Source organism: Piliocolobus tephrosceles, chromosome 5, assembly GCF_002776525.5.
Source record: "Piliocolobus tephrosceles isolate RC106 chromosome 5, ASM277652v3, whole genome shotgun sequence".
NCBI classification, from domain to species: Eukaryota; Metazoa; Chordata; class Mammalia; order Primates; family Cercopithecidae; genus Piliocolobus; species Piliocolobus tephrosceles.
The window spans coordinates 34,127,326-34,152,177 of NC_045438.1; the positions used below are offsets into that span (position 1 = coordinate 34,127,326).

General features: G+C 35.8%; 1 protein-coding gene across 2 annotated transcripts in view; it reads right to left on the reverse strand.

Moving 5' to 3' along the window:
- The window catches only part of AHI1 (Abelson helper integration site 1), a 227,370-nt gene that overhangs the window by 84,333 nt on the left and 118,185 nt on the right, over positions 1–24,852 (reverse strand). For both annotated transcript variants that reach the window (XM_031935545.1, XM_023230652.1), the window contains exon 23: positions 3,277–3,332. In XM_031935545.1, the coding sequence (XP_031791405.1) occupies positions 3,277–3,332 (56 nt within the window). The remainder of the gene's footprint in view (positions 1–3,276; positions 3,333–24,852) is intronic.

Genomic DNA, 24,852 nt, shown 5'->3' on the forward strand with positions numbered 1-24,852 from the left:
AAAAGGACAAAGCTGGAGGCATCACGCTACCTGACTTCAAACTATACTACAAGGCTACAGTAACCAAAACAGCATGGTACTGGTACCAAAACAGAGATATAGACCAATGGAACAGAACAGAGTCCTCAGAAATAATACCACACATCTACAGCCATCTGATCTTTGACAAACCTGACAAAAACAAGAAATGGGGAAAGGATTCCCTATTTAATAAATGGTGCTGGGAAAATTGGCTAGCCATAAGTAGAAAGCTGAAACTGGATCCTTTCCTTACTCCTTATACGAAAATTAATTCAAGATGGATTAGAGACTTAAATGTTAGACCTAATACCATAAAAACCCTAGAAGAAAATCTAGGCAATACCATTCAGGACATAGGCATAGGAAAGGACTTCATGTCTAAAACACCAAAAGCAATGGCAACAAAAGCCAAAATTGACAAATGAGATCTAATTAAACTAAAGAGCTTCTGCACAGCAAAAGAAACTACCATCAGAGTGAACAGGCAACCTACAGAATGGGAGAAAATTTTTGTAATCTCATCTGACAAAGGGCTAATATCCAGAACCTACAAATAACTCAAACGAATTTACAAGAAAAAAACAAACAACCCCATCAAAAAGTAGACAAAGGATATGAACAGACATTTCTCAAAAGAAGACATGCATACAGCCAACAGACACATGAAAAAATGCTCATCATCACTGGCCATCAGAGAAATGCAAATCAAAACCACAATGAGATACCATCTCACACCAGTTAGAATGGCAATCATTAAAAAGTCAGGAAATAACAGGTGCTGGAGAGGATGTGGAGAAATAGGGACACTTTTACACTGTTGGTAGGATTGTAAACTAGTTCAACCATTATAGAAAACAGTATGGCAATTCCTCAAGGATCTAGAACTAGAAGTACCATATGACCCAGCCATCCCATTACTGGGTATATACCCAAAGGATTATAAATCATGCTGCTATAAAGACACATGCACACGTATGTTTATTGTGGCACTATTCACAATAGCAAAGACTTGGAATCAACTCAAATGTCCATCTGTGACAGACTGGATTAAGAAAATGTGGCACATATACACCATGGAATACTATGCAGCCATAAAAAAGGATGAGTTTGTGTCCTTTGTAGGGACATGGATGCAGATGGAAACCATCATTCTCAGCAAACTATCGCAAGAACAGAAAACCAAACACCGCATGTTCTCACTTATAGGTGGGAACTGAACAATGAGATCACTTGGACTCGGGAAGGGGAACATCACACACTGGGGCCTATCATGGGGAGGGGGGATGGGGGAGGGATTGCATTGGGAGTTATACCTGATGTAAATGACGAGTTGATGGGTGCTGACGAGTTGATGGGTGCAGCACACCAACATGGCACAAGTATACATATGTAACAAACCTGCACGTTATGCACATGTACCCTAGAACTTAAAGTATAATAATAATAATAATAAAAGAAAATAAGAGAATATAGGTTTAAGGATGGAAATTAGGTAAAATTACATTTCTGTGAAAATCAGACTTTACCTGTCCTGGTCTGGGACCAGAGAGCATTGGGTAATAATAATGAACAGACTTACGATTCTATTTAGAGGTGATGGAGAAAGGGTAAAGATTAAGTGTTGGCAAGCCGGGGGGCTGTCAGGGAGAGAGATAGTAACATCCTTAGTTTGTAGCAGAGACACAGAAGGAGAAGAACAGCCAATCCTTCCTCAAAAAAATACATCAAAAAGGACTGAGTATATTATTCAAATATATTAAAATAATAAATTTTTCTTAATTGCCATCTTTAATTTTTTAATACTAAAGAATAAAATTTATAATCATGTTACGGCTACTCTTTTAGCATATTTACTAAAGGATAACTGAAACATACATACTACAGTCAAGTACTTTTTAATGAGTATGCTAATTCCTCATGTACTGGTCTTTTCTGGAGTCCCACATATTAAGTTATCAAACATGGTAAATCAATCATAGGGATTTATTACAAATAGAAAAGAGAGTCAATTTGCTACTGAGGCATATATTAATCATCAACACAATTCAAATACTTTAATATTATCTTTATTTATTTATTTTGGGGATAGTGTCTTGCTCTGGTGCCAGGCTGGAGTGCAGTGGTGCTATCTCCGCTCATAGCAACTTCCACCTTTTGGGTTCAAGTGATTCCCCTGCCTCAGTCTCCTGAGTAGTTGGGACTACAGGCGTGCACCACCACGCCCAGCTAATTTTTTGTATTTTAGTAGAGACAGGGTTTCACCATGTTGGCCAGGATGGTCTCGATCTCCTGACCTTGTGATCTGTCTGCCTTGGCCTCCCAAAGTGCTGGGATTACAGGCATGAGCCACCACGCCCGGCCATCTTTATTTTCTTAATTGGTACAGTTTAAATATCCCTAATCCAAAAACCTGAAATATGAAATCCTCCAAAATCTGAAACTTAATGAACATTGACATGACTTTCAAAGAAAATGTTCATTGGGACATTTTGGATTTCTAATTTTTGGCTCAGGGATGCAGGAAGTGTAACACAAATGTTCCAAAATTTGAAAAAGACCAAAATCCAAAACACTTTTGGTCCCAAGCATTTTGGATAAGGGATACTCAACCTTTATTACCAAATCTTTCTCACAGCAGGAAATGGAGAATCACAGGAAGTACTTGGAAGACTTATGAACACAAAGGATAAGAAATAAGAGTAGGACTAGGGAATGTACAGTGTACTCTATATCATCTTATATTCTTTTAATTGCAAACTAGCAACTAATATATGTTTCACACAAATATTATATTTAGAGACTAAAAGGGAAATCTAATTCTCTTCCTTTTATTAATAAAACTTTTTAAATATAGTGAATAGATGCTATAATTGTTAAATGCCTTTTGTTGAGAAGAGGGATAAAAGATAAGACTTCAGTTCTGTAATAATAAAGCAAAGTAACCTATAAGAGAAATGAAGCATAATGGCCTTTTTTCACTATTATAAAACATTCACTTTAAATAATGATGCTAGTGCACAAAATAACATTCATTTTTAGAAGGGTAAAAATCAATTTGTACAAATATTTACATTATATTATCAAAACTATAAATTATCTCTAAGTTAACAACATTAACATAAACCAATCTTGCAGGGATATAACTTTCGGCAAAAGGGAGGTTGTAAGAGCTTTCTACAATGGCACTGTAACTATAACCAGTATAATCTTGCAGTTTCTTAACACTTTTAACAATGCAGCAACAGACTGTCTTACCGTTGGTGCTGTATCTACCTGATGGTTACAAGGCTTTCTTTCTATGATGATAATCCCTGTGGAAAGAAAACATTGTGAATATTTGGTTATTAAGCCTGTCCATTTCACTTTGAAAATATTTATGTCATTTTAGTGGAAAAACATTTATTATGACTCACACAGCTTTCAATAAAAAAGTCTCACTCGGAAGGCAGGATCCTTTTAAGAGGTATCATGAATTCTTTGGTCAGAAACAGTTGGTGAGTTTAGCTAAACTGACTCAAGGTTAACTAAGCCTTTTTTCCCATTCAAGTGATGTCTAGCAATAGTGTAAGATGAGTCCATATCCTGCTCTCAGCTCAAAAATCACACCATTATCTGGGCTCCGCTGCTTTTCTTCTATGAAAGTTTTATTTCTAAGTCAAGGATATGAAGTTTTTAAAAAGGAGTATCACAAGGGCTATGAAGTGAATCACCACTGTCTTATTTTCTCAAAAGAATAAATAAATCCATCTGAATTTCTCTTTGATCATCTGACTTCCTACTATGACATACTCTATTTATTCAATCACCATGAGTATCTGAAGAAAAATGTTCCCTTGATTCCCTCCTTTAAAATGGTAACACAGACGGCTAATCTCGAGAAATATTCTTTTATCATGTGTGGATTTATCTTTTTGTTCTCAATGTTCTCTACTGCATTTCTTTGTAATAAACAGCCTTTCCGGACGTGACACAGGACATCTCATCTGTAAAGACACTGGTTCAAAGTCTAACTCAAGTTAAAAATGAACACAAGTGTGGGTCTTGTTTAATTCCTAATTTCTGTCTACCAGCAAACTAACCTATAATTTAGGATATTAACACAGTTTGTTCAAATAATGCTAAAGGTTGTCATATGCAGGACTAGAGGCAAGAACTACAATGTCTGTTAATAGCAATTAGTAAAATTCCTACTTTAAATATTAGTTCTTCTTCTAAAAGCATATGACTCATTTTTCTTAAAGTATGGTAAAGGATTAAGTGAGATCAACACAAACAATCACTTTCTATCGCTTTGCAATAGTATTTTCAAAATGAATCATGAAACATGATTAAAGTAACAGTTTTTGTTTCATTAATTTTTTTTAACATTTATTGTTAGCCAGTGAAGTATAAAGCACTATACTATCTTCATTCAATTGACTAATATTTTTGAGTGGTTATTCTTGGCACCCAGTGATAAAAGATGAATATATTACAGTTTCTGACTACAAGAGTCTAGTAAAACATGGATATCCTTTTTTGAGGAACTACCACAGAGCAAATTAACAGAGTTTCATCTTAAGTGTAATAAAATCTTTAAGGTAATTTTGATGGAAAGACTCTCTTCTTTATAGAGTAACACCAGTTTTGGGTAAATTTCTTTTTTTAAAGGGTACAACACGCAGGCAAATACTCAAGTAATGTAGATTCCTATTGTAAGATTTTAACAATACAGAAGCATACAGAGAATAAATTGAGAAATCCCAACTTTGTCAGCCCCTACAGTCTCACAATCCTAGCTGCAACCACTGAGAACTGTGTGGCATGGCAACTGGCTTTCAAATGAGAGTGGTCATGCCAGAGTTCAGCAATTAACATCTTACACACGTCTTCTTGCTATTGTAATCTGACTGCTATAAAACTGACCTAGGCTGATTACCAATTTTTAAATTCTTATCTAAATAGAAAGTAATTTTAATTGGAGAAAAGGAACTTTAAAATAATAAAAACCAAAGCAAAATAATAAAAACCAAAGCAAACCAGGAAAAAAATCTATATACATAGTTCATACAGTAACAAGAAAAAAACCAAAAACTCTATAGATTTTAGAGTTTCAATTTTAGGATAAGAATGTTTTGAAAATTAGAATTTCTGGCCGGGCGCGGTGGCTCAAGCCTGTAATCCCAGCACTTTGGGACACTGAGACGGGCGGATCACGAGGTGAGGAGATCAAGACCATCCTGGCTAACATGGTGAAACCCCATATCTACTAAAAAATACAAAAAACTAGCCGGGTGAGGTGGCAGGCGCCTGTAGTCCCAGCTACTCGGGAGGCTGAGTCAGGAGAATGGCGTAAACCCGGGAGGCGGAGCTTGCAGTGAGCTGAGATCCGGCCACTGCACTCCAGCCTGGGCCACAGAGCGAGACTCCGTCTCAAAAAAAAAAAAAAAAAAAAAGAAAATTAGAATTTCAAAAAGTGGATTATCCAAAGTTATAATCTTAGTTTTAAATTTAGATTACATATATAAATAATATCATTTGGAGATACAATTATGCATGTTTGTTCAAGCTTGCAGTAAAAAATAAATAGAAAGGAATAAACTTTAGAAAAAATATCAAAATAACTTCCTATTTTAGATAAATTTTACTTAAAAACCTATCTGTATCTCATTTCACTTTTATTAAGGTATAACAATAATTGAAAGCGCATAATAAATAGCTTGCTATAATGGATAGTATTAAATCTCTACTTAGCGAGGCCATGGTACCCAGATACTTGATCAAACATTATTCTAGATATTTCTTTGAAGGTTTTGGATGGAATTAACATTTAAATCAACAGGCTTTGAGTAAAGCACACTGCCCTCCATAATGTACGTGGGCCTCATTCAATCAGATGAAGGCCTTAAGAAAATGACAACTCACTTGACAGCGAGGGGATTGTGCCAACAGGCTGCCCTCAAACTGGAACTGCAACTCTTTCCTACGTCTCCCTCCTGTTGGCCTAACCTGCAGATTTTGGTCTCGCCAGCTCCCACAATGTTTGAGCCAATCCCTTAAAGTGAACCTTTCTCTCTCTATGGACTTCCTACTGGTTCTGTTTCTCTGGAGAACCCTAATAATACACTTACTTTCTGGTAAATATGAAATAAATAAAAATACTATTGTTTATACTCTAAATTATACGTTATATTCATTCAACATAATTGTGAAGGAATATAGTTAAAATGTTGATGTTATTATGAAATATTTTAAAATCTGCATATGTCCTAATGAACTCAGGAATATAGAATTTAGTCAGAATAAATCGACCTATCAACAAATAAAAATGAAAAAAATTATAAAGGCAGTCTGTCAGCAGAATAAAGAATCAATCAATCAATAAATATTACTGCTAGGTTGTCCAGTCTAACAATCTCTGCCTTTCAATGATTTGACTATTTACATTTAATGCAATTACTCATATGGCTTTGTTGAAGTTTAGCATTTTGCTATCTTACTGCATTTCTTTTTGTTCCTTTCTTCCTCTTTTTCTATATTCTTTTGGAATAGTCAAATAGTTTTACTCTTCCATTTTATGTCCTTTGATGGCTTTTTAGCTACATCTCTTCATATTTTTTAATGGCTAATATAGAGATTACAACATACAACTTTACTATACTTTGAATTAGAATTTTTTCTACTTCAAGAATAATATAAGCAACTTAAGTGTTAACCCCATTTATCCAACCACGTTTATGCTTTTGCTGCCTTGTATTTAACTTCTATCTGTTATAAACATCACAATACACTGTCAGTATTGTTGTTTTAAACCGATATGTTTATCTTTATTCCTTCTTACAGATCCAGGCTTTCACATGAGATCATTAACCCCCTGTTATTTTGTAGTGTAAGTCTGCTGGTGACTATGTTTTGTTTTTTCCTGAAAAATCTTTAGTAGGGATTCATTTACAAAGAATGTTTTCCTGGGTATTGAAACCTAGGTTAATAGCCATTTGCTTTTAGAAAATGATTTCATTCCATTACTTCTTATGAGAAGGAAGGCATCATTCTTACTATGATTTCCCTGAACCTAACACATTTTTCCCCCTCTGGTTGCTTTTGTACTTTTCTTTTTGGTTTAATCAGGAGGTATCTAGGTATGGTTTCATACACATACACATACACACACACACACACACACACACACACGTGTATATTTATACTCTAAAGGAATATAAATTTTTCATTTTCTTCAGTTTAATTAGGAGGTATCTATGGTTTCGTTTATATATATGTATATGCGTATGTGTGTATCCTTCTTGGATTTTACTAAGCTTCCAAATTTTATTCATTTTTTTAAATTTTATTTTTTATTTCAATAGGTCTTTGAGGAACAAGTGGTGTTTGGTTACATGGGTAAGTTCTTTAGTGGTGATTTCTGAAATTTTGTGCATCTGTCACCCAAGCAGTGTACACTGTACCCAATGTGTACTCTTCTATCCCACACCCCGTCCCACCCTTTGCCCCAAGTTCCCAAAGTCCTTAGAATAAGAGTCTCCAGTTCTATCCAGGTTGCTGTGAATGCCATTATTCCATTCCTTTTTATGACTAAGTAGTATTCCATGGTGTGTGTGTGTAGGTGTGTGTGTATGTGCATATATATGTATAAAGAAAATGTGGTGTATATACATATACTTATTGATTGATGGGCATTTGGGAAGGTTCCATATTTTTGCAACTGCAAATTGTGCTGCTATAAACATGTGTGTGTAAGTATCTTTTTTGTATAATGACCTTTTTTTTTTTTTTCTGGGTAGATGGTAGTGGGATTGCTGAACCAAAAGCGCTACTTTTATTAGGTTGGTGCAAAAGTAATTGTGGATTTTGCTGATTGAAACTAATGGCAAAAACTGCAGTAACTTTTTCACCAACCTAATAGTTCTTTAACGAAACTCCACACTGTTTCCCACAGTGATTGTTCATGTTCACGTTCCCACCAGCAATGCAGGAGTGTTCCCTTTTCACCACATGTATACCAACATCTATTATTTTTTGATTATGGCCATTCTTGCAGAAGTAAGGGGGCATCACATTGCAGTTTTGATTTGCAGTTCCCCAATCATTAGTGATGTTAAGCATTTTTTCATATGCTTGTTGGCCTTTTGTATATCTTCTTTTGACAACTGTCAATTGTATATGCATGTCCTTTGCCCACTTTCTGATGGGATTATTGTTTTTCTTGCTGATTTGTTTGAGTTCCTTGTAGATTCTGGAAAGTAGTTCTTTGTCAGATGCATACTTTAAGAAGATTTTCTCCCACTCTGTGGGTTCTCTGTTTACTCTGCTGATTCTTTTGCTATGCAGAAGCCTTTTAGTTTAACTAAGTCCCATCTATCTTTGCTTTTGTTGCGATTGCTTTTGGATTCTTGGTCATAAAGTCTTTGCCTAAGCCAGTGTCTAGTAGGGGTTTTTCAATATTATCTTCCAGAATTTTTATGACTCTGGGTCTTAGAGTTAAGTCTTTCATCCATCTTGAGTTGATTTTTGCATAAAGTGAGAGATGAGGATCCAGTTTCATTCTTCCATATGTGGTTTGCCAATTATCCCAGCACCATTTGTTGAATAGGGTGTCCTTTCCTCACTTTTATGTTTTGTTTGCTTTGTCAAAGATCAGTTGGCTGTTAAGTATTTGGGTTTATTTCTGGGTTCTCTATTCTGTTTCATCGGTCTAGTATCAGTACTATGCTGTTTTGGTGACTATAGCCTTATAATATAGTTTGAAGTTGGGTAATGTGATGCCTCCACATTTGTTCTTTTTGCTTAATCTTGCTTTGGATACATGGGCTCTTTTTTGGTTCCATATGAATTTTAGGATTGTTTTCTACTTCTGTGAAGAATGATGGTGGTATTTTGATGCAAATTGCATTGACTTTTTTATTGCTTTTGGCAGTTATGGTCATTTTCGCAATATTGATTTTACCCATCTATGAGCACGGGATGTGTTTCCATTTTTTTGGTGTCATCTGTGATTTCTTTCAGCAGTTTTGTACTTTTCCTTGTAGAGATCTTTCACCTCCTTGGTGAGGTACATTCCTAAGTATTTTATTTTATTTTTTTGCAGCTACTGTAAAGGGGGTTGAGTTCTTGGTTTGATTCTCAGCTTGGTCACTGTTAGTGTTTAGCACTGCTACTGATTTGTGTACATTGATTTTGTATCCAGAAACTCTACTGAATTAATTTATCACATCTAGGAGCTTTCTGGATAAGTCTTTAGGGTTTTCTATGTATACAATCATATCATTGGCAAACAGCGACAGTTTGACTTCTTTACTGATTTGAATGTCTTTTCTTTCTTTCCCTTGTCTGATTGCTATGGCTAGGACTTCCAGTATTATGTTGAACAGAAGTTGTGAAAGTGGGCATCCTTGTCTTGTTCCAGTTCTCAGGGGGAGTACTTTTCAACTTTTCCCTGTTCAGTATAATGTTGACTGTAGGTTTGTCACCGATAGCTCTTATTATCTTAAGGTATGTCCCTTCTACATCAATTTTGCTGAGGGTTTTAATCATAAAGGACACTGGATTTTGTCAAATGCTTTCTTCTATTGAGATGACAATATTACTTTTATTTTTAATTCTGTTTAAGTTGTATATCACTCTTATTGACTTGCATATGTTAAACCATCCCTGCTTGATCATGGTACATTATCTTTTTGATATGCTACTGGATTTGGTAAGCCAGTATTTTGTTGAGGATTTTTGCATCTATATTCATCAGGGATATTGGTATGCGGTTTTCTTTTTTTTTGTTATATCCTTTCCTGGCTTTGGTATTATGGTAACATGGGCTTCACAGAATGATTTAGGAAAGATTCCCTTGTTCTCTATCTTTTGGAATAGTGTCAAGAGGATTGGTAACAACTCTTCTTTGAATGTCTGATAGAATTCAGCTGTGAATCCATCTGGTCCTGGATTTATTTTTGATGGCAACTTTTTTTTATTACCATTTCAATCTTTGTGCTTGTTATCGGTCTGTTCAGAGTTTCTATTTCTTTGCGGTTTTATCTAGAAGGATAGTATATTTCCAGGAATTATCCACCTCCTCTAGGTTTTCTGATTTGTGTACATAAAGGCTTTCACAGTAGCCTGGAACAATCTTTTGTTTCGGTGGGTTGGTTGGAATATCCCCCATTTCGTTTCTAATTGAGCTTATTTGGATCTTCTCTCTTCTTTTCTTGGTTCGTCTCACTAGTGGTCTGTCAATTTTGTTAATCTTTTCAAAGAACCAGCTTTTCATTTCATTCATATTTTGTATTTTTTTGTTTCATTTAGGTCTGCTCTGATCTTTGTTACTTCTTCTCTTCTGCTGGGTTTGGGTTTGGTTTGTTCTTGTTTCTCTAGTTCCTTGAGGTATGACCTGTGTGCCTGTGCTCTTTCAGATGACTATAGGCATTTATGGCTATGAACTTTCTTCTTAGCACTGCTTTTGCTGTATTCCAGAAGTTTTGACAAGTTGTATCACTATTATCATCCAGTTCAAAGAATTTTCAAATTTCCATCTTGATTTCGTTGGTGACCCAATGATCATTTGGGATTAGTTTATTTAACTTCCACGTATTTACATGGTTTTGAGGGTTCCTTTTGGAGTTCCTTCATTTATGAAGCTTAGTTCCTCTGGATGCAAAATTCTTGGCTGATGATTGTTTTGTTTAAGGAGGCTAAAGAGAGGACCCCAATCCCTTCTAGCTTCTAGGATTTCTGCTAAGAAATCTGCTGTTAATCTGACAGATTTTCCTTTATAGGTTACCTGATGCTTTTGCCTCACAGCTCTTAAGATTCTTTCCTTCATCTTGACTTTAGATAACCTGATGATGTGACTAGGTGATGATCTTTTTGTGATGAATTTCCCAGGTGTTCTTTGAGCTTCCTGCATTTGGATGTCTATATCTCTAGCAAGACCAGGGAAGTTTCCCTAGATTATTCCCTTAAGTACGTTTTCCAAACTTTTGGATTTCTCTTTTTCCTCAGGAACACCAATTCTTCTTAGATTTGGTCATTTAACATAATACCAAACTTCTAAGAGGCTTTGTTCATTTAAAAATTTTTTTCTTTGGCTTTGTCGGATTGGGTTAATTAGAAAGCCTTTTCTTTTAGCTCTTATGTTCTTTCTTTTACTTTTGAGTCTATTGGTAGGACTTTCCAGGCCTCACCCAGCTCCCACGCATCCCAAAATGTCACTCTCATTCCCACTCTACCCCTCAGTAGCAAGGAGCTTATTTCCAAGCAGCCAGTGAGCAGGGTTGAGAACTTGCCCCAGGCAACGAGCCTCTCCTCCAAGAAAGCAAGCAGGGCTTTCAGGTTTTGCACCTTCCCACCTGCTGTGGATTCTGTGCTCGTATCTGCACTCCTCATTTGCTCCCTCCTTCGGATTCTGTCCAGGAAACTTTGCTTTCAGTTGAAATTGTTATAAACTTGAGCTAGACGCTTCCTTCTCTTTATGGTCTTCCTCCAATTCCACTGGCAGCCCTCCCCAAGGACTCCTGCAAGACAGTCAGGAATGCAGGAATGGCTTCCCTGAGGACCAAGAGTGCCCACAGGGCTCTTCCCACAGCTTTCTCTACCCCTATATTTCACTCAGCTCTCTAAATTTGTCTCAGCTCCAGGTAAGGTCAAATCCTTTTCTGGTGATCTGGACCTTCAAGTTCCCCAGTGAGAATGTGTGTTCAGAGGTGGACATTCCCTCTCTCACACTTTGGGCACTAAGTTTTTCAGCCGTCTCACAGAGCCTGTAGCAGCAAGCTCCCTCCTCTAACAGATCTGTGGATTCTCTAGGCATTTCTGGTATTTTCCTGCAGTAGTTCCTGGAGCAAAAGTTCACAATGTGATTCTCTGTGCACTGCTCTGTCCGTCCAAGTGGGAGCTGCAAGTTAGTCCTGCCTATCTGCCATTTTGAGACAGCATCAACACAGTTATGGAAACAAGCTTGAAATGCTGATGACTACTTCTCCTTGCTAAGCTTATGCCTATAGGTTGTCTTTAATTACAGGAAAACTACTAGCCCATTATTTCTTCAAATATTTCTTCACCCATATTTTCTATTTTCCTTTTGCAATCCCAATTGCATGTTTAATCCATTTCATAGGGTCACACAGATCTGACTCTTTCTTCTTCCCATGCCTCCTCTTTATCTTGTTTCAATTTGGATAATCTGTATAATTTTTATTGTTTTGCCCTCCACTTCAGTAGTCCTTTCTTTTAAGGTGTCCTATCTGTTGTTATCTGCTGTTATCTGTTGTTACGCCCATCTAATGAATTTTCATTTTATCCGTTATACTCTTCAGGTCTAGAGTATCCATTCATTTATTTTTAATGAAATTCTCCATCTTTGCACTCCTTTTGCTCATGGTTCCTCATAAGTTATTTAACATATGTGTAACAGGTATTTTAAAATTCTTGCCTGCTAATTCCAACATTTTGATTATCTGTAGGATTCCTTTTATTCATTGTTCCTTTTCTTGCTTATGGGTCATTTATTTCTGCTTATTTTTATGCCTCAGAATTTGATTATAGGTTAGAACTGCTAGACATGTAATCAGTAGACTGAAATAGAAAACGTCTTCCCTCAGAAAAGGTTCACCATTTCCTTTTTCAGAAACCTAGGGTAAGGGGTAGATCTCTTTTCAAATCAGGAGTTGACTTGGGTTGGGACTGGGCTGTTCCTTAGTTAATTTCAATACACTTATTATAACTCTTCCCAAAATGAGATGAGTTATTCCTTCTAGGGGGACTTCGGGATTTAAACTTCTAGAGATTATGAGAACTCTCTCTGCCTTTCTCCCAGTTTCCTGTCAGTGCTTAAGCTGCAAAAGTCCTCCTGAGGAGAACTGATAGGCGAAGAGGACTGAGTGACATTTGAGATCTTTCAGATTCCAATCTATCATGCCAGTCCACATAGTACTTGGAAGTTCAGCTCATCTCTCCTTGCCTCAGCAGGAACTCTGCTTATAGGAGGCTTGCTCTTCTGCTTGCCTGGTTTCTATCTCAATAAATGTTCCCATGTATTAAAGTGACTGCTTGTCTTTACTTCTTGATGCAGTAAGGTTCATTTCTCTTTGCAATTTATTTTATTTAGAATTCTCTGTGACCACATCTCTTTGATGGCTTTTTAGTTTATGTGAGGTCTTCTCAATCATATGGTAAGAGTGATGATCATTACAATGTACATATTAATTAGAAGCAAAACTCTACTTCCAATTAGTTATATTGTTGCTTTTTAAAATTTTCTTGTTTTTGGTCTATTTCAATGTATACTCCCTTTTTTTATTGCCTGTTGATCGTGAATTTTTGTTTTCAATTTCACCAACACTTAAAATCTGCTATTAGTTACCTTCTGGATTCTGACAGTAATAAATACATTCATTATTTATCCAAATAAATTTATGTCTAAACCTCTCTCCAACCAAGATACTATACTTACCAATATCTTCTTGCTCCATATCAAGATTAAACTTTTAGAAGGCTTTTATTTCTCTATTCTTTTTATATAGTTAAGTTTAAAGAGAGAAAAATGCATGGGAATTTGTAGAAGTGCTAAGTGCGAATTTATGAAACAAAATGACATAGTGTAAGAAAACATCTAATCTTTTTCTCTATGCCTAACAGAAAAATCTAATGTTTTCCTCTGTCTTGAGATATCTGTTTCATTCAGTTGTCATTTGGTTACAGTACTCTCTAAATCCTGGTATATCCAAATATGCCTTCCTTTGGATAAGAAACCCTTTATCTTGGTTGCCTATATGTTACTCCACTATCAGTCAGCTTCTAGTGTTTTAGATATGTCAAGTGCTCATCTGATTTTCTTTCCTATGTAAAGAACCTGTCACTCCTCTGTAGAAGCTTGTGATACTTTTCCTTTACCTAGGAAATTAGGAATTTCACCAGAGTATGGCTGAGTGCCTTTGCTATCATTCTTCTTTTCCTGGGACTCGATAAACGCTTTTGACCTGCAGAGTCTTATCATTCTTCTGCTCAGGGAAATTTTATCCTATTATTTAATTTTATAGATCATCTTTACCTTCACAACTTTTATCTTCGTGATAATCTTTTCAAATAATCTTCTATGTGAACATCCTTTCTACTCTAGAGATTTTAACATTTGAAGTCATATAGTTTAGTTTCTTTAGATCTACAAAGACTAAGACAAGAAGGACTGGCAAACCCTGGAGTGTATATCAGAAAGAAGTTTTCCTGGGATCTCAGGACCAATATGTCAAGGCAAAGGCTCGGGGTGGGAGGACTTTGTTCTACTCAGTGCTGAGCGAGGATTTGTGCAAGGTAAGCAGGCTTTTTCCAAATGTGTGAGTAGAAAACTAAGTTTTCAGAGTTCATTGAGGGCTTTCAGCCAGCAGAAGCTATAAATCCCTTTGGAAATGGGCAATATCTGTAAGTTTAATGTTGTAGTACATTAAGGGCCTAGCAGATCCTGTGAATCATAATAACCCTAAAAAGGGTCTATACACCTGGAAGAACTGGCTTCTGGAAGAACTGGCATTCAGTCCCAGTCATTGAGAGATGGTTGTAACTTGTAACTAATGAGACTTGAGAAGAGAGGCTTACTCCTGTGCCTCAGCAGAGGGGTATCAGCTGGGCAGGTTTGATTTTGGTAGAACTCAGACTTCCATCAGTATAGCTGGAGAAACAGACCACGAAGAGGCAAAGAAAATAACTTTCTTCAAGAGCCTCAGTAGCCTGAAGAAGAAGAAATAAACTAGAACTGGTAGTGACACTGATGCCAATGGAAGAATCAGTCTTTTAAATTAAAACAAAACAGACAAAAAACAGCTATTAAGAATTCTCGCCAGGTGCAAGTGGCTCATGCCTGTAATTCCAGCACTTTGGGAGGCTGAGGCAGAATTGTTTGAGCCTGGGAGTTTGAGACTAGTTCTGGCAACATAGTGAGACCCTGTCTCTACCAACAACAACAACAACAAAATTAGCTGGATGTGGGTGTGCATGTGTAGTTCCAGCTACTTGGGAGGATGGCCTGAGTTGAGCCTGGGAGGTCAAGGCTTCAGTGAGCTATGGTTGCACCACTGCACTCCAGCCCAGGTGACAGGGTGAGACTTTGTAAATACACACAAAAGAAGTTTAAGTTAATTACTAAATAACAAGATAACCCTATTTTAAAGGAAGGAAACAGTGGCTTTCAGAAAGAAAATTAGAAGGTAGGTAACATTCCTAAGGTCATACAACTAAAAGCAGCAGTACCTGGACTGACACCCACACCTCTAAGCCACAAACCCTTCAGACCCATTTATGTGTTTGTTTAGCCCCTGTGTTTGGGACCTGATTTTTTTCATCTTCATATCCACAGTGCCTAACCCAAATGCTTAAAATATAGAAGGTCTTCAATAATTGACTCAAATTTTAACTGAACGAATCTATTCTCCTATGCTACATTCACCAGATTCATATGCTACAATGCAGTGTTAGGTGTATTAGTCATCTGAATGCCTGAGTTAATGTACTAGGACTGTCTTAAAAAACGTTAATTTACCCTTTGGTAAATAATGTTCCTAAACTTAGCGCAAAACTGAAATGCATTACAGTCATGTGCTGAGTAATGATGTTTTAGTCAATGACAGATCGCACATACAATGGAGGTCCCATAAGATTACAATACTGCATTTTGCTGTACCTTTTCTATGTTTAGATACATAATTATTTACCATTGTGTTACAACTGCCTGCAGCATTAGGTATGGTCATATGCTGTACAGGTTTATAGCGTAGGAACAGTTGGCCATACCATACAGCTTAGGTGTAGTAGGCTATACTATCTAGGTTTGTGTAAGTACACCCTACGATATTTGCACAATGAAAAAAATCACCTAACTACACATTTCTTAGAATGTATCCCCATTGCTAACTGATGCATGACCATACTTAAACATTTCCCAAATTTCCCAGACAGTAACACAGTCTAGAGAAGATAATAAAAGAAATTTTATGTTTCTTGGGAGACATTTTTAGTATTTATTTTGTAGAAAATCAGATCATGACATTTTACTCTATTGTACCTAATTTGAACAGCTGAAAGCATACAGTTTTTTAGTTTTCCTAAACCTTACCAACCTTTAACTCAGGACTATGATCAAAGAAAGAAGAACAAAGACAAACAGATATGCTGCAAAACAAAAACAGACAGGAATATGTGCCAAGTTTTGAAGACAGAACATATATCCAGCAATCTTATGTATCATTCATTACCAAATGGTTACAAGCTACTCACTAAGCACAAGGCATTGTTCTGGGAACAGGAGAAGCTCTAACCTCCCTTTCAAGACATCTTATGAGTTACTTGTTTCGGGCATCCTATATCAGTTTTGGCAATCCCCGTGAATCTTTCTCTATAGAACAGAGATAGAATTATGCTTTGATTATCTGTGCCTATGAAAACATGAAATTTATTATATTCCAACAAAATACAGTTATAGAAGGCAGAGATCTTTTCTGCTGAATTAATGTGAAGAAGTCATCTGTCCTGAGACTGCAAGCCTTTCTTAAGAATTGGAAAAGAAGGTGAACTACATTTTGCAGATAACATAATTTTATATCTAGTAAGTCCAAAAGAATCAATGCTAAAATTAACACAATCAGTACCAGAACTACTAAAATAAATTGGAAAGTTAGCATCATATAAAATTTAATATGCAAAAATCAATTTCTCTTTTTTTTTTGGAATGAAGTTTCGTTCCTGTTGACCAGGCTAGAGTGCAATGGTGCGATCTCGGCTCACTGCAACCTCTTCCTCCCAGGTTCAAGCAATTCTCCTGCCTCAGCCTCCTGAGTAGCTGAGATTACAGGCGCCCGCCATCACGCCTGGCTAATTTTTGTATATTTAGTAGAGACAGGGTTTCACCATGTTGACCAGGCTGGTCTTGAACTTCTGACCTCAGGTGATCCACCTGCCTCGGCCTCCCAAAGTGCTGGGATTACAGGCGTGAGCCATCATGCCCGACCTCAAAAATCAATTTCTCTTACATATTCAACAAATTAGAATATACAATGAAAGAGAATACTTCACTTATAAAGGCAATGTAAATAATAAAATACATGAATAAATATAACAAAAAATGTGTAGAACAGTATGAAGAACAAAAATACTTCTGAAAAATACAAAAGTACAGGTGGTCCTTGACTTATGATGATCTGACTTAACAATTTTTCAACTTGACCATAGTTTGAAAGTAACATGCTTTCAGTGAAAAGCATACTTTGAGTACTCACACTACTACTCAGTTTTTCACTTTCAGTGGAATATTCAATAAACTACAAGAGATATTCAACACTTTATTATAAAATAGGCTTTGTCTTAGATGATGTGGCCCAACCACAGGCTAATGTACACTTACATCTAATGTACATCTAATGTACACTTACATCTAATGTAAGTGTTCTGAGCATGTTTAAGGCAGGCTATGCTAAAGTATGATGTTTGGTAGGTTTGGATGCTTTTCTGACATATTATGGGTTTATCGGGCTATAACTCTATTGTAAGTTGAGGAGTATCTAATTGGAATATCCATGTTGTGTGACAAGACAATGTAGCATCATATAAATGTCAGCTCTCCCCAGGACAATATATAAATTTAATATGATTTTAATTTTTAAAAAGTTTTTTCCCAGCACTAGACAAGTTGATTCTAAAAATCATATAGAAGAACATGCAAGAATACCTTAAAAAAAATCCTGAGGGGAAGAAAACGAGCAACCACTGGAAATAAACACTACTCAATATTAGTATATATCATAAAAAGCCTCTGTAACTAAAATAATGCAGTATTAACACGAGTAGCCATGTAGATGTACAAAACAGACTAAAATGTTTAGAAAAAGATTCAAGTACATATGGTATATGAAGAAGAAGAGATATTTTCCAATACGTGGTGTTGGGACAATATGTTGGAGACAAGTGAATGGACCTTTTGAAAAATAAATTGAATCCATACCTTGCAACATTTGTGCTGCAAAGTCAAAAGCCAAATGACAAAGTGGGAAAAATATTTGCAGCCTTTATTATTGATAAATGACAAGGCTCCCTATTACGTCAAACGAAAGCACACAAATATACAATAAAGATAAAACTTGATTTTGTAAAAATTTATTTTCAAGTTATGTTCACTGACAGGATCTAGAAGCAATGATTCCCCAACAGCAATGAGTGTACTTAGTCCCAGATTTTAGTTTCTAAATTGCATTATCTATTAATAGTACCAGAGTTGCTTAGATAAATGATTGCAGCTCTGGGGTAGGGATAGTACCAGACAAACTCAGGACATTATAAGCATGGAAGTGCTCAAAGGCTTACTAGTTCATGTCAAAGACACAAGAGCAGGAATGAATGGGCTCTCCTTTGCCAAATTAGGGGACAATATGAACCACACACAAAAAATATTAGAAAAGTAGTATAACAAATTGAATGAAAAAAAAACCCATAGTACTCATATAGAAAGAAAGACAGGAACCTGGGGGGCTGTGGTGGTGGTATGTGTGGAGGGAAGAAAACATATGACGGAAGAATACCAGCCAATAAATGTAAAGGTGATAACAGCACTAGAAAACACCATTTTGTATCCTCTGCCCACTACAATAGTTAGTTCAGGCCAGGATCATCAACGGACATTGAAACTATGAAGTAGGCTTACTAAGCCCACTAAGTAAGGAACATACAGAAGGAACAAAGGAAGGTTGGGAACCAGATATTCACATAGCCTTAAAGTATCATTCCACAGATTATTTCAACAATTACAAAGAAAAATATTAATTTTTACAATGAAGAGATCTGGTGTTCACCACCTTAATTAAGGACTAAACTTGACAACACCAAAAGTGGGACAAGCTGACATGATATGCACCAGGTATGATGCAAACCATTTACAGGTACTTTTTAGATATTTTTCATAGTATTTTTGCCAAAAAAGTTTAGCCTGAATATAATCAGGATGAAATACATTCAAAATGTTGGACATTTAATGAGACAGTTGGTCCAGTCCGACTCTTTAAAAAGTCAATGTCGTAACAACCAAAAAAAGATTCTAAATTAACTGAAATTAAATGACATTAAAATGACAAGACAAGCAATTTAAGAATGAATCTGGACTGGATGCTGAATAAAATAAGCATGTAATAACAAAAAACTGCTTAAGACTTTTTTGACACAATTAGGGAAATCTGAATATAAACTGTTAATTAGATTAGAATCTTGGCTATTTTTCTTAGGTATGATAATGGTACTGTGGTTAGACAGTAAAATATCCTTACTTTAGCAGATGTCTGATGAAGTTTTGGGAAGGAAGAAGCAAATGCAAAATTAGGGGATTTTACATTTTTTCAATTTTTTATGGTTTTAAAAAATTTCAAAATACAGTTGGGGAATAATAGGCCCTGAATAGACATTTAATTATCTTATAGTAGGCAAACCGAATCTTCAACGGTTTTGCCTAAATAGACGCTTATTATCTTATAGCAGGCAACCAAATCTTTAACAGTTTTGAACACTGTAAAGTCTTCCACATAAGCAGAGTAATATGGTTTTGAGTTATTTAATTAATTAATTCATTAATTCATTCATTCATTAATTCATTCATTCATGATACAGGGTCTTGCTTGGTTGCCCAGCTTGGAGTGCAGTGGCATAATCATGGCTCACTGCAGCCTTGATCTCCTGGACTCATGTGATTCTCCCACCTCTGCCACCCGAGTTGTGGGACTACAGGCATGTACCACAACACTCAGCTAATTTTTTAAATTTTTAAATTTTTTGTACTAATGGGTCTCACTATGTTGCCCAGGCTTGTCTTGAATTCCTGGCCTCAAGCAATCTTCCTGCCCCAACCTCCCAAAGTACCAGGTGCATGAACCACTAAGCCCAGCCAAAGTTCTTATTTTAAAAATATCTCAGCATTATTAAAAGCAATTAGAAAACAAAGCACTCCTTGTCAACTCTGGTTTATCAGATCACCTTCCTAAAAATAAGAGAAAGCTAAAAAATTAATGCATGAATGAATACATATTACATATTTATATTCTACATGTTGATTCCTCTACTCAATAAATTTACTATGTTTATTGAAAAATAATAATTTTCTGGGAAAATTACTGTCCCAAATCAGAGGTATCAGTTATTTATAATTCTCCATGATTAGTATTTGTTCCTTTACAATTAGGAAAAAAAAAACATTTCAAGGGATAATTTACTAGTATATGTCCTGACTCTGGGGCCATTTTGCATATATTACAAGACTGGCTCTGACAATTGTTAGATATGTGATCTTGGAGTAGTTATTTGCAACTCACATCTCTGGGAAGACCTTCCTGGGCTATGCCAGTCTTTAATAATCTGTATTATTTATTTCCATATATTAGTCAAAAATAAAATTCACTGATAAAATGAATAAAGTTAGCAGAGATTTAACAGACTTCTAAACTAATGCCCAAATAATTGCGCTAACCAATGATCAAATACCAACTATACTAATTTCTACCTAAAACCATAAAGAGTTGCCTACAATTTTTAGTATTTGATAAATTTCCTCAGTAAACTCCAATATGGATTGGAGTCTGTTCAAATCATATCCTTCGTGACATCCTATCTGAGGCTAGTAGGGTGTGTTCCTAATAAATTACACTGGCAAAGCTAACAAACTTCAATTCTGTGTGTTCAATCCTTAAAATACAATTTAATATCTGTCTTTAACATTAGGATTATTTTAACAATAATGTTATAGATGGAAAGTAGATTGACAATAGATTAACATATAGATTTAACAATATGTTATGGACTGAAAATCAAAAGTACAAATATAACAAGGATAAGAAAGGTAAATTTATAATTTCAGCATTTCCTTTTTACTCAGATTTGTTATACTGCAGAATTAAAAAAAAAAAAAAAATACAACACCAAAAGAGGCTTCTTGTATTTTCTTGTTTCCTCCTTTTTTTCTTTACTGTCTTTTTGGGTAACAAACATTCAAGTTATCCACCTCATAGTCACTCCTAATAGTTCTTAGTTTTTTTTTCACTAAATAGCCTCTTCCAGCTTATCTCATTAGCTCCCATGGGCTCAAATACCACACATATACCAATGACTCCTTCATCTATACTTACACTCTAAGCCTGTATTCCAAAATACACTGTATAGTTCCTAGCACAGGGCTCGACTCACAGTAGGATATTTAATAAATGAGGTTCAAATGAATGAGCAAGGTATTAGATATCGTGTTTCAGAAATGCCATAATATCTTGTAGGCATTTCAAACTCAATATATCCAAAATACAATTCATTATCTTAATATTCCTATATTTCCTATTTTCATTTATGGATTGCTACCCACTCATTCACCTAAATTAAAAGCCTCTAGCACCCTCAAATTCTACTTCTTTTATTTTCGTTCACATTCTAGACCTCCATGTTAATGATTTAACATCTCCACTCTCTTACTTCAACCCCCTTCTCCTACACCTCAATTATTAGATCACCTTTTAACTGGCCTTCCTAGCTGGAATGCCCTAACACATTTTATGATTCTTCTCATCTTACAATTAGTTCACATACTGTCTTCTCTATGAGGTCTTATTATCTTCTCTAACACAGAATTTGTTACTACATCATCTGCATTCTCTAGTACACTTCATTCATTCCTTTTACAGCAAATATCAAACTATGCAATCCCATCTACCTACCTTTTTAAAAATAAGTCTCCAGTGAATACTAGCAGTGCGAGGGATGGGGCTGAATTCTGCACTTCATTTCTACAAGGTTCTGTACAATCTGGGCCCACTGCTACCTCTCTGGACCAACTGTCTCCTACTTTCCTCCTTGTTCCCTCCAATCCAGCTATACTGACCTCTTTGCTGTTCAAACTGCATATCAAGTACAATCCTGTTCCAGGATCTTGGATGGGGATGCTATTCTCCCAAACAACTCAGTTTCCTAGCTTCTTTCCTTGCTTCCTTTTTTCCTAGCTTCCTTTTTTCCACGTTCCCTCCCTTCCTTCCCTCCCTCCTCCCTCACCTTCCCCCTCTCCGTCCCTCCCCCTTCCCCTCTTCCTCCCTCCCTCCTTCCTTCCTTCCCTCCCTCCCTTCCTCCCTTCTTCCCTTCCTCCCTCCCTTTCTCTCTTCTTCCTCTAAATTTTGCTTAATTCTCAGTTACTCTGTGAAGCTTTCCTTGACCACCCCATTTAAACATTTAAACAGCAACCTAACCCTACTCCTCAGGTGCAACTCCCTTCCCTGCTTTGTCATTATACTGTTTTTATTTAGCAGCCCTCTGTATCCATGGGTTCTGCATCCATGCATTCAACCAGCCATGGATTGAAACTATTCAGAAAAGAAATGCATCTGTACTGAACATACAGTCTTTTTCTTGTCATTATTCCCTATGCAATACAGGACAACAACTCTTTACACAGCATTTACAATGTATTAGGTATTATAAGTAATCTAGAGATGATTTAAAGTATATAGGAGGATGTACATAGGTCATATCCAAATACTGTCCATTTTATATTAGGGACTTGAGCATCCAAGGACCTTGCTATCTACAAGGGGTCCTGAAACCAATTCCCCAGATACTGGGGAATAATCAGACTACATTTGCTTCATGTCATTCTCCACTAGAAGGTAAGCTACACAAAGATGGGGAGTTTTACCAGTTTTGTTCACTGATACCTTCAGAGCACGTATAAAAGTGCCTGGGACACTGTAAGTATGCACTGGGTACTTAATGTATAAATGATCTTGCACTCCCAGTACCTGCATGTGTAAAAAATAAACATCTTTTTAAGTAAAATAAAACCAACCCCCTCACCCCCGCAAAAGTACAAAGTTAAAACAAGAAGGGATTTAATGATGGAAAACATTTTTTTTGGTCTATTATATTGGTATGGTATTGAGAATGTGAGATGGTGTGAACCCATTTTTCCAGGTCTTTCCATAAAACAGACATTATAAATTATAGGGAAAACTTTCAAATTTAAACTTTGAACATAAGCATGATGATTTAGAAAAAGTTTTCCATATCCAAAGCAAAGAGAAGTCATTTTTAAAAATATGATTATGTTATTAATTTTTTCCCTGTAGTAGTTCAGTGAACATTAAGTACATTAATTTGCCTGTTACAGGTGATTTATAACTGCCTTTTACGTTTGCTTTTAAAGTGTTTTACTTTCAACTCTTCATTAAATCTTCACTTTAAAATCAGACAAAAAGACTGAGATAACATTATGCCTCATAATGTCACTAACAAAGGAGGGAGAAAAAGGAAAAGAGGACTCCCACAAAAAAACAAGCTTCGCCGATTCTGAGTTGGCCAAAACAAAACACCTGTTCATGCTCTATATTTCTCAGACAAATTTAACAGCAATGAGATGTAAAAGACTTGATTCTTTTTTAAAAAGTGGCAAGTATATACAATAACACATACACATACAACACATAGACATTGACATGATATACAAACACACCCACATAGACATTAATATGAAATAAATTGGAGTCATTTATAAGTATAAACTCACTTATTCTCAGAATATTGCAAGATCCTTGGGAGACAGATTTGAAAAAAGTGTATTAATTAATTAAGGTCATTATATGACTTGTGACACATGAGCCTTACAAAAGGCCAGCAACAAAATCCAGATACCGAGTTCTAAGCTATCATTTAGAGAACTCCTAAATAGATGATATTGTTGTATATTTCATGGGCAAAATAAACTTCTAAACAGGGCCATAAAACTACGTCCACTTTATAAGGATGATACATGCAATCGGATTTACTCCCCTCTCTGCACTGCCACAGTGTTTTATATGCATGCCCTGTTGAATTTACCGCCATCATATTATAACTATTTCTTTGCCTGCTGGACTTCCCAGACTGGAAAGCCTCTGAGGGCTTTCATCTTCCATTTCTCACAGTGCTTGGCAGAGTCTCTGTCATATCGTAGGCTCTCCATAAACAATGCTTGATGAACTGCTTCAATTAATTTTTGAAAATATTAAACATGTTTTTATTTTTTAAATTGAATAACAGTTTTCATTAGAGTACTTCTATTAAAATGTAGTATTTCTGGTTCTTCTCAAAAAAAGGATGGAAACCAGTCAGAAATCGTTCTTAACTTTTATTCCTTACGAATTACAGTTGAATGTTTTCTTAGAGAAAGTTGAGGAAAAAAGTAAATTGTCTGAAGTAAGAACAATGTTCTGAAAAAAGTAAATTGTCTAAAGTAAGAACAATGTTCCACTTTTTACTTATTAACCATTTATAACACAAAAATCTCTTATGTTACTTAAAAAAAAAAATGACCAGTCACGCATATAGTCATTTGTCACTTTCCATATTTCTCAATACCTTTGCTCTCACACTGGTAGGCAAGTTGCTGACTAAGAACAACACAGTGATTCTTTACATTTTCATTCACTTTTCATTCAAGGAAAAGGCTTCTTTAAAATGTGCATTTAAAATTCTAGAAAATACGAATCAACATTATCTCTAAGTCCCTATCATTATCAGAAGGTCTGGTTCCTAAACCTAATTTCCATTGTTAGTTAACGTCTTCAATAAGTGACAGATATTCATTTCCAGAAAACATTACCAGTAAATTCTATGGTATCACAGACTGTTCACTATCCAGACCAAACTGACTAAACCACAAAATGCAAAAGTATGCACTTCACTTCTGTAAGGGAAACCTTAGGGCTATTCTGAGCATAGTTTTAGCAGATTATGACCTGACTAAGAGTAAATGACTAGAGTAAGTAAGATTATGACCTAAGAGTAAAGGAGAGCTTAATTAGATAGCCTCTTTCTTCTGAA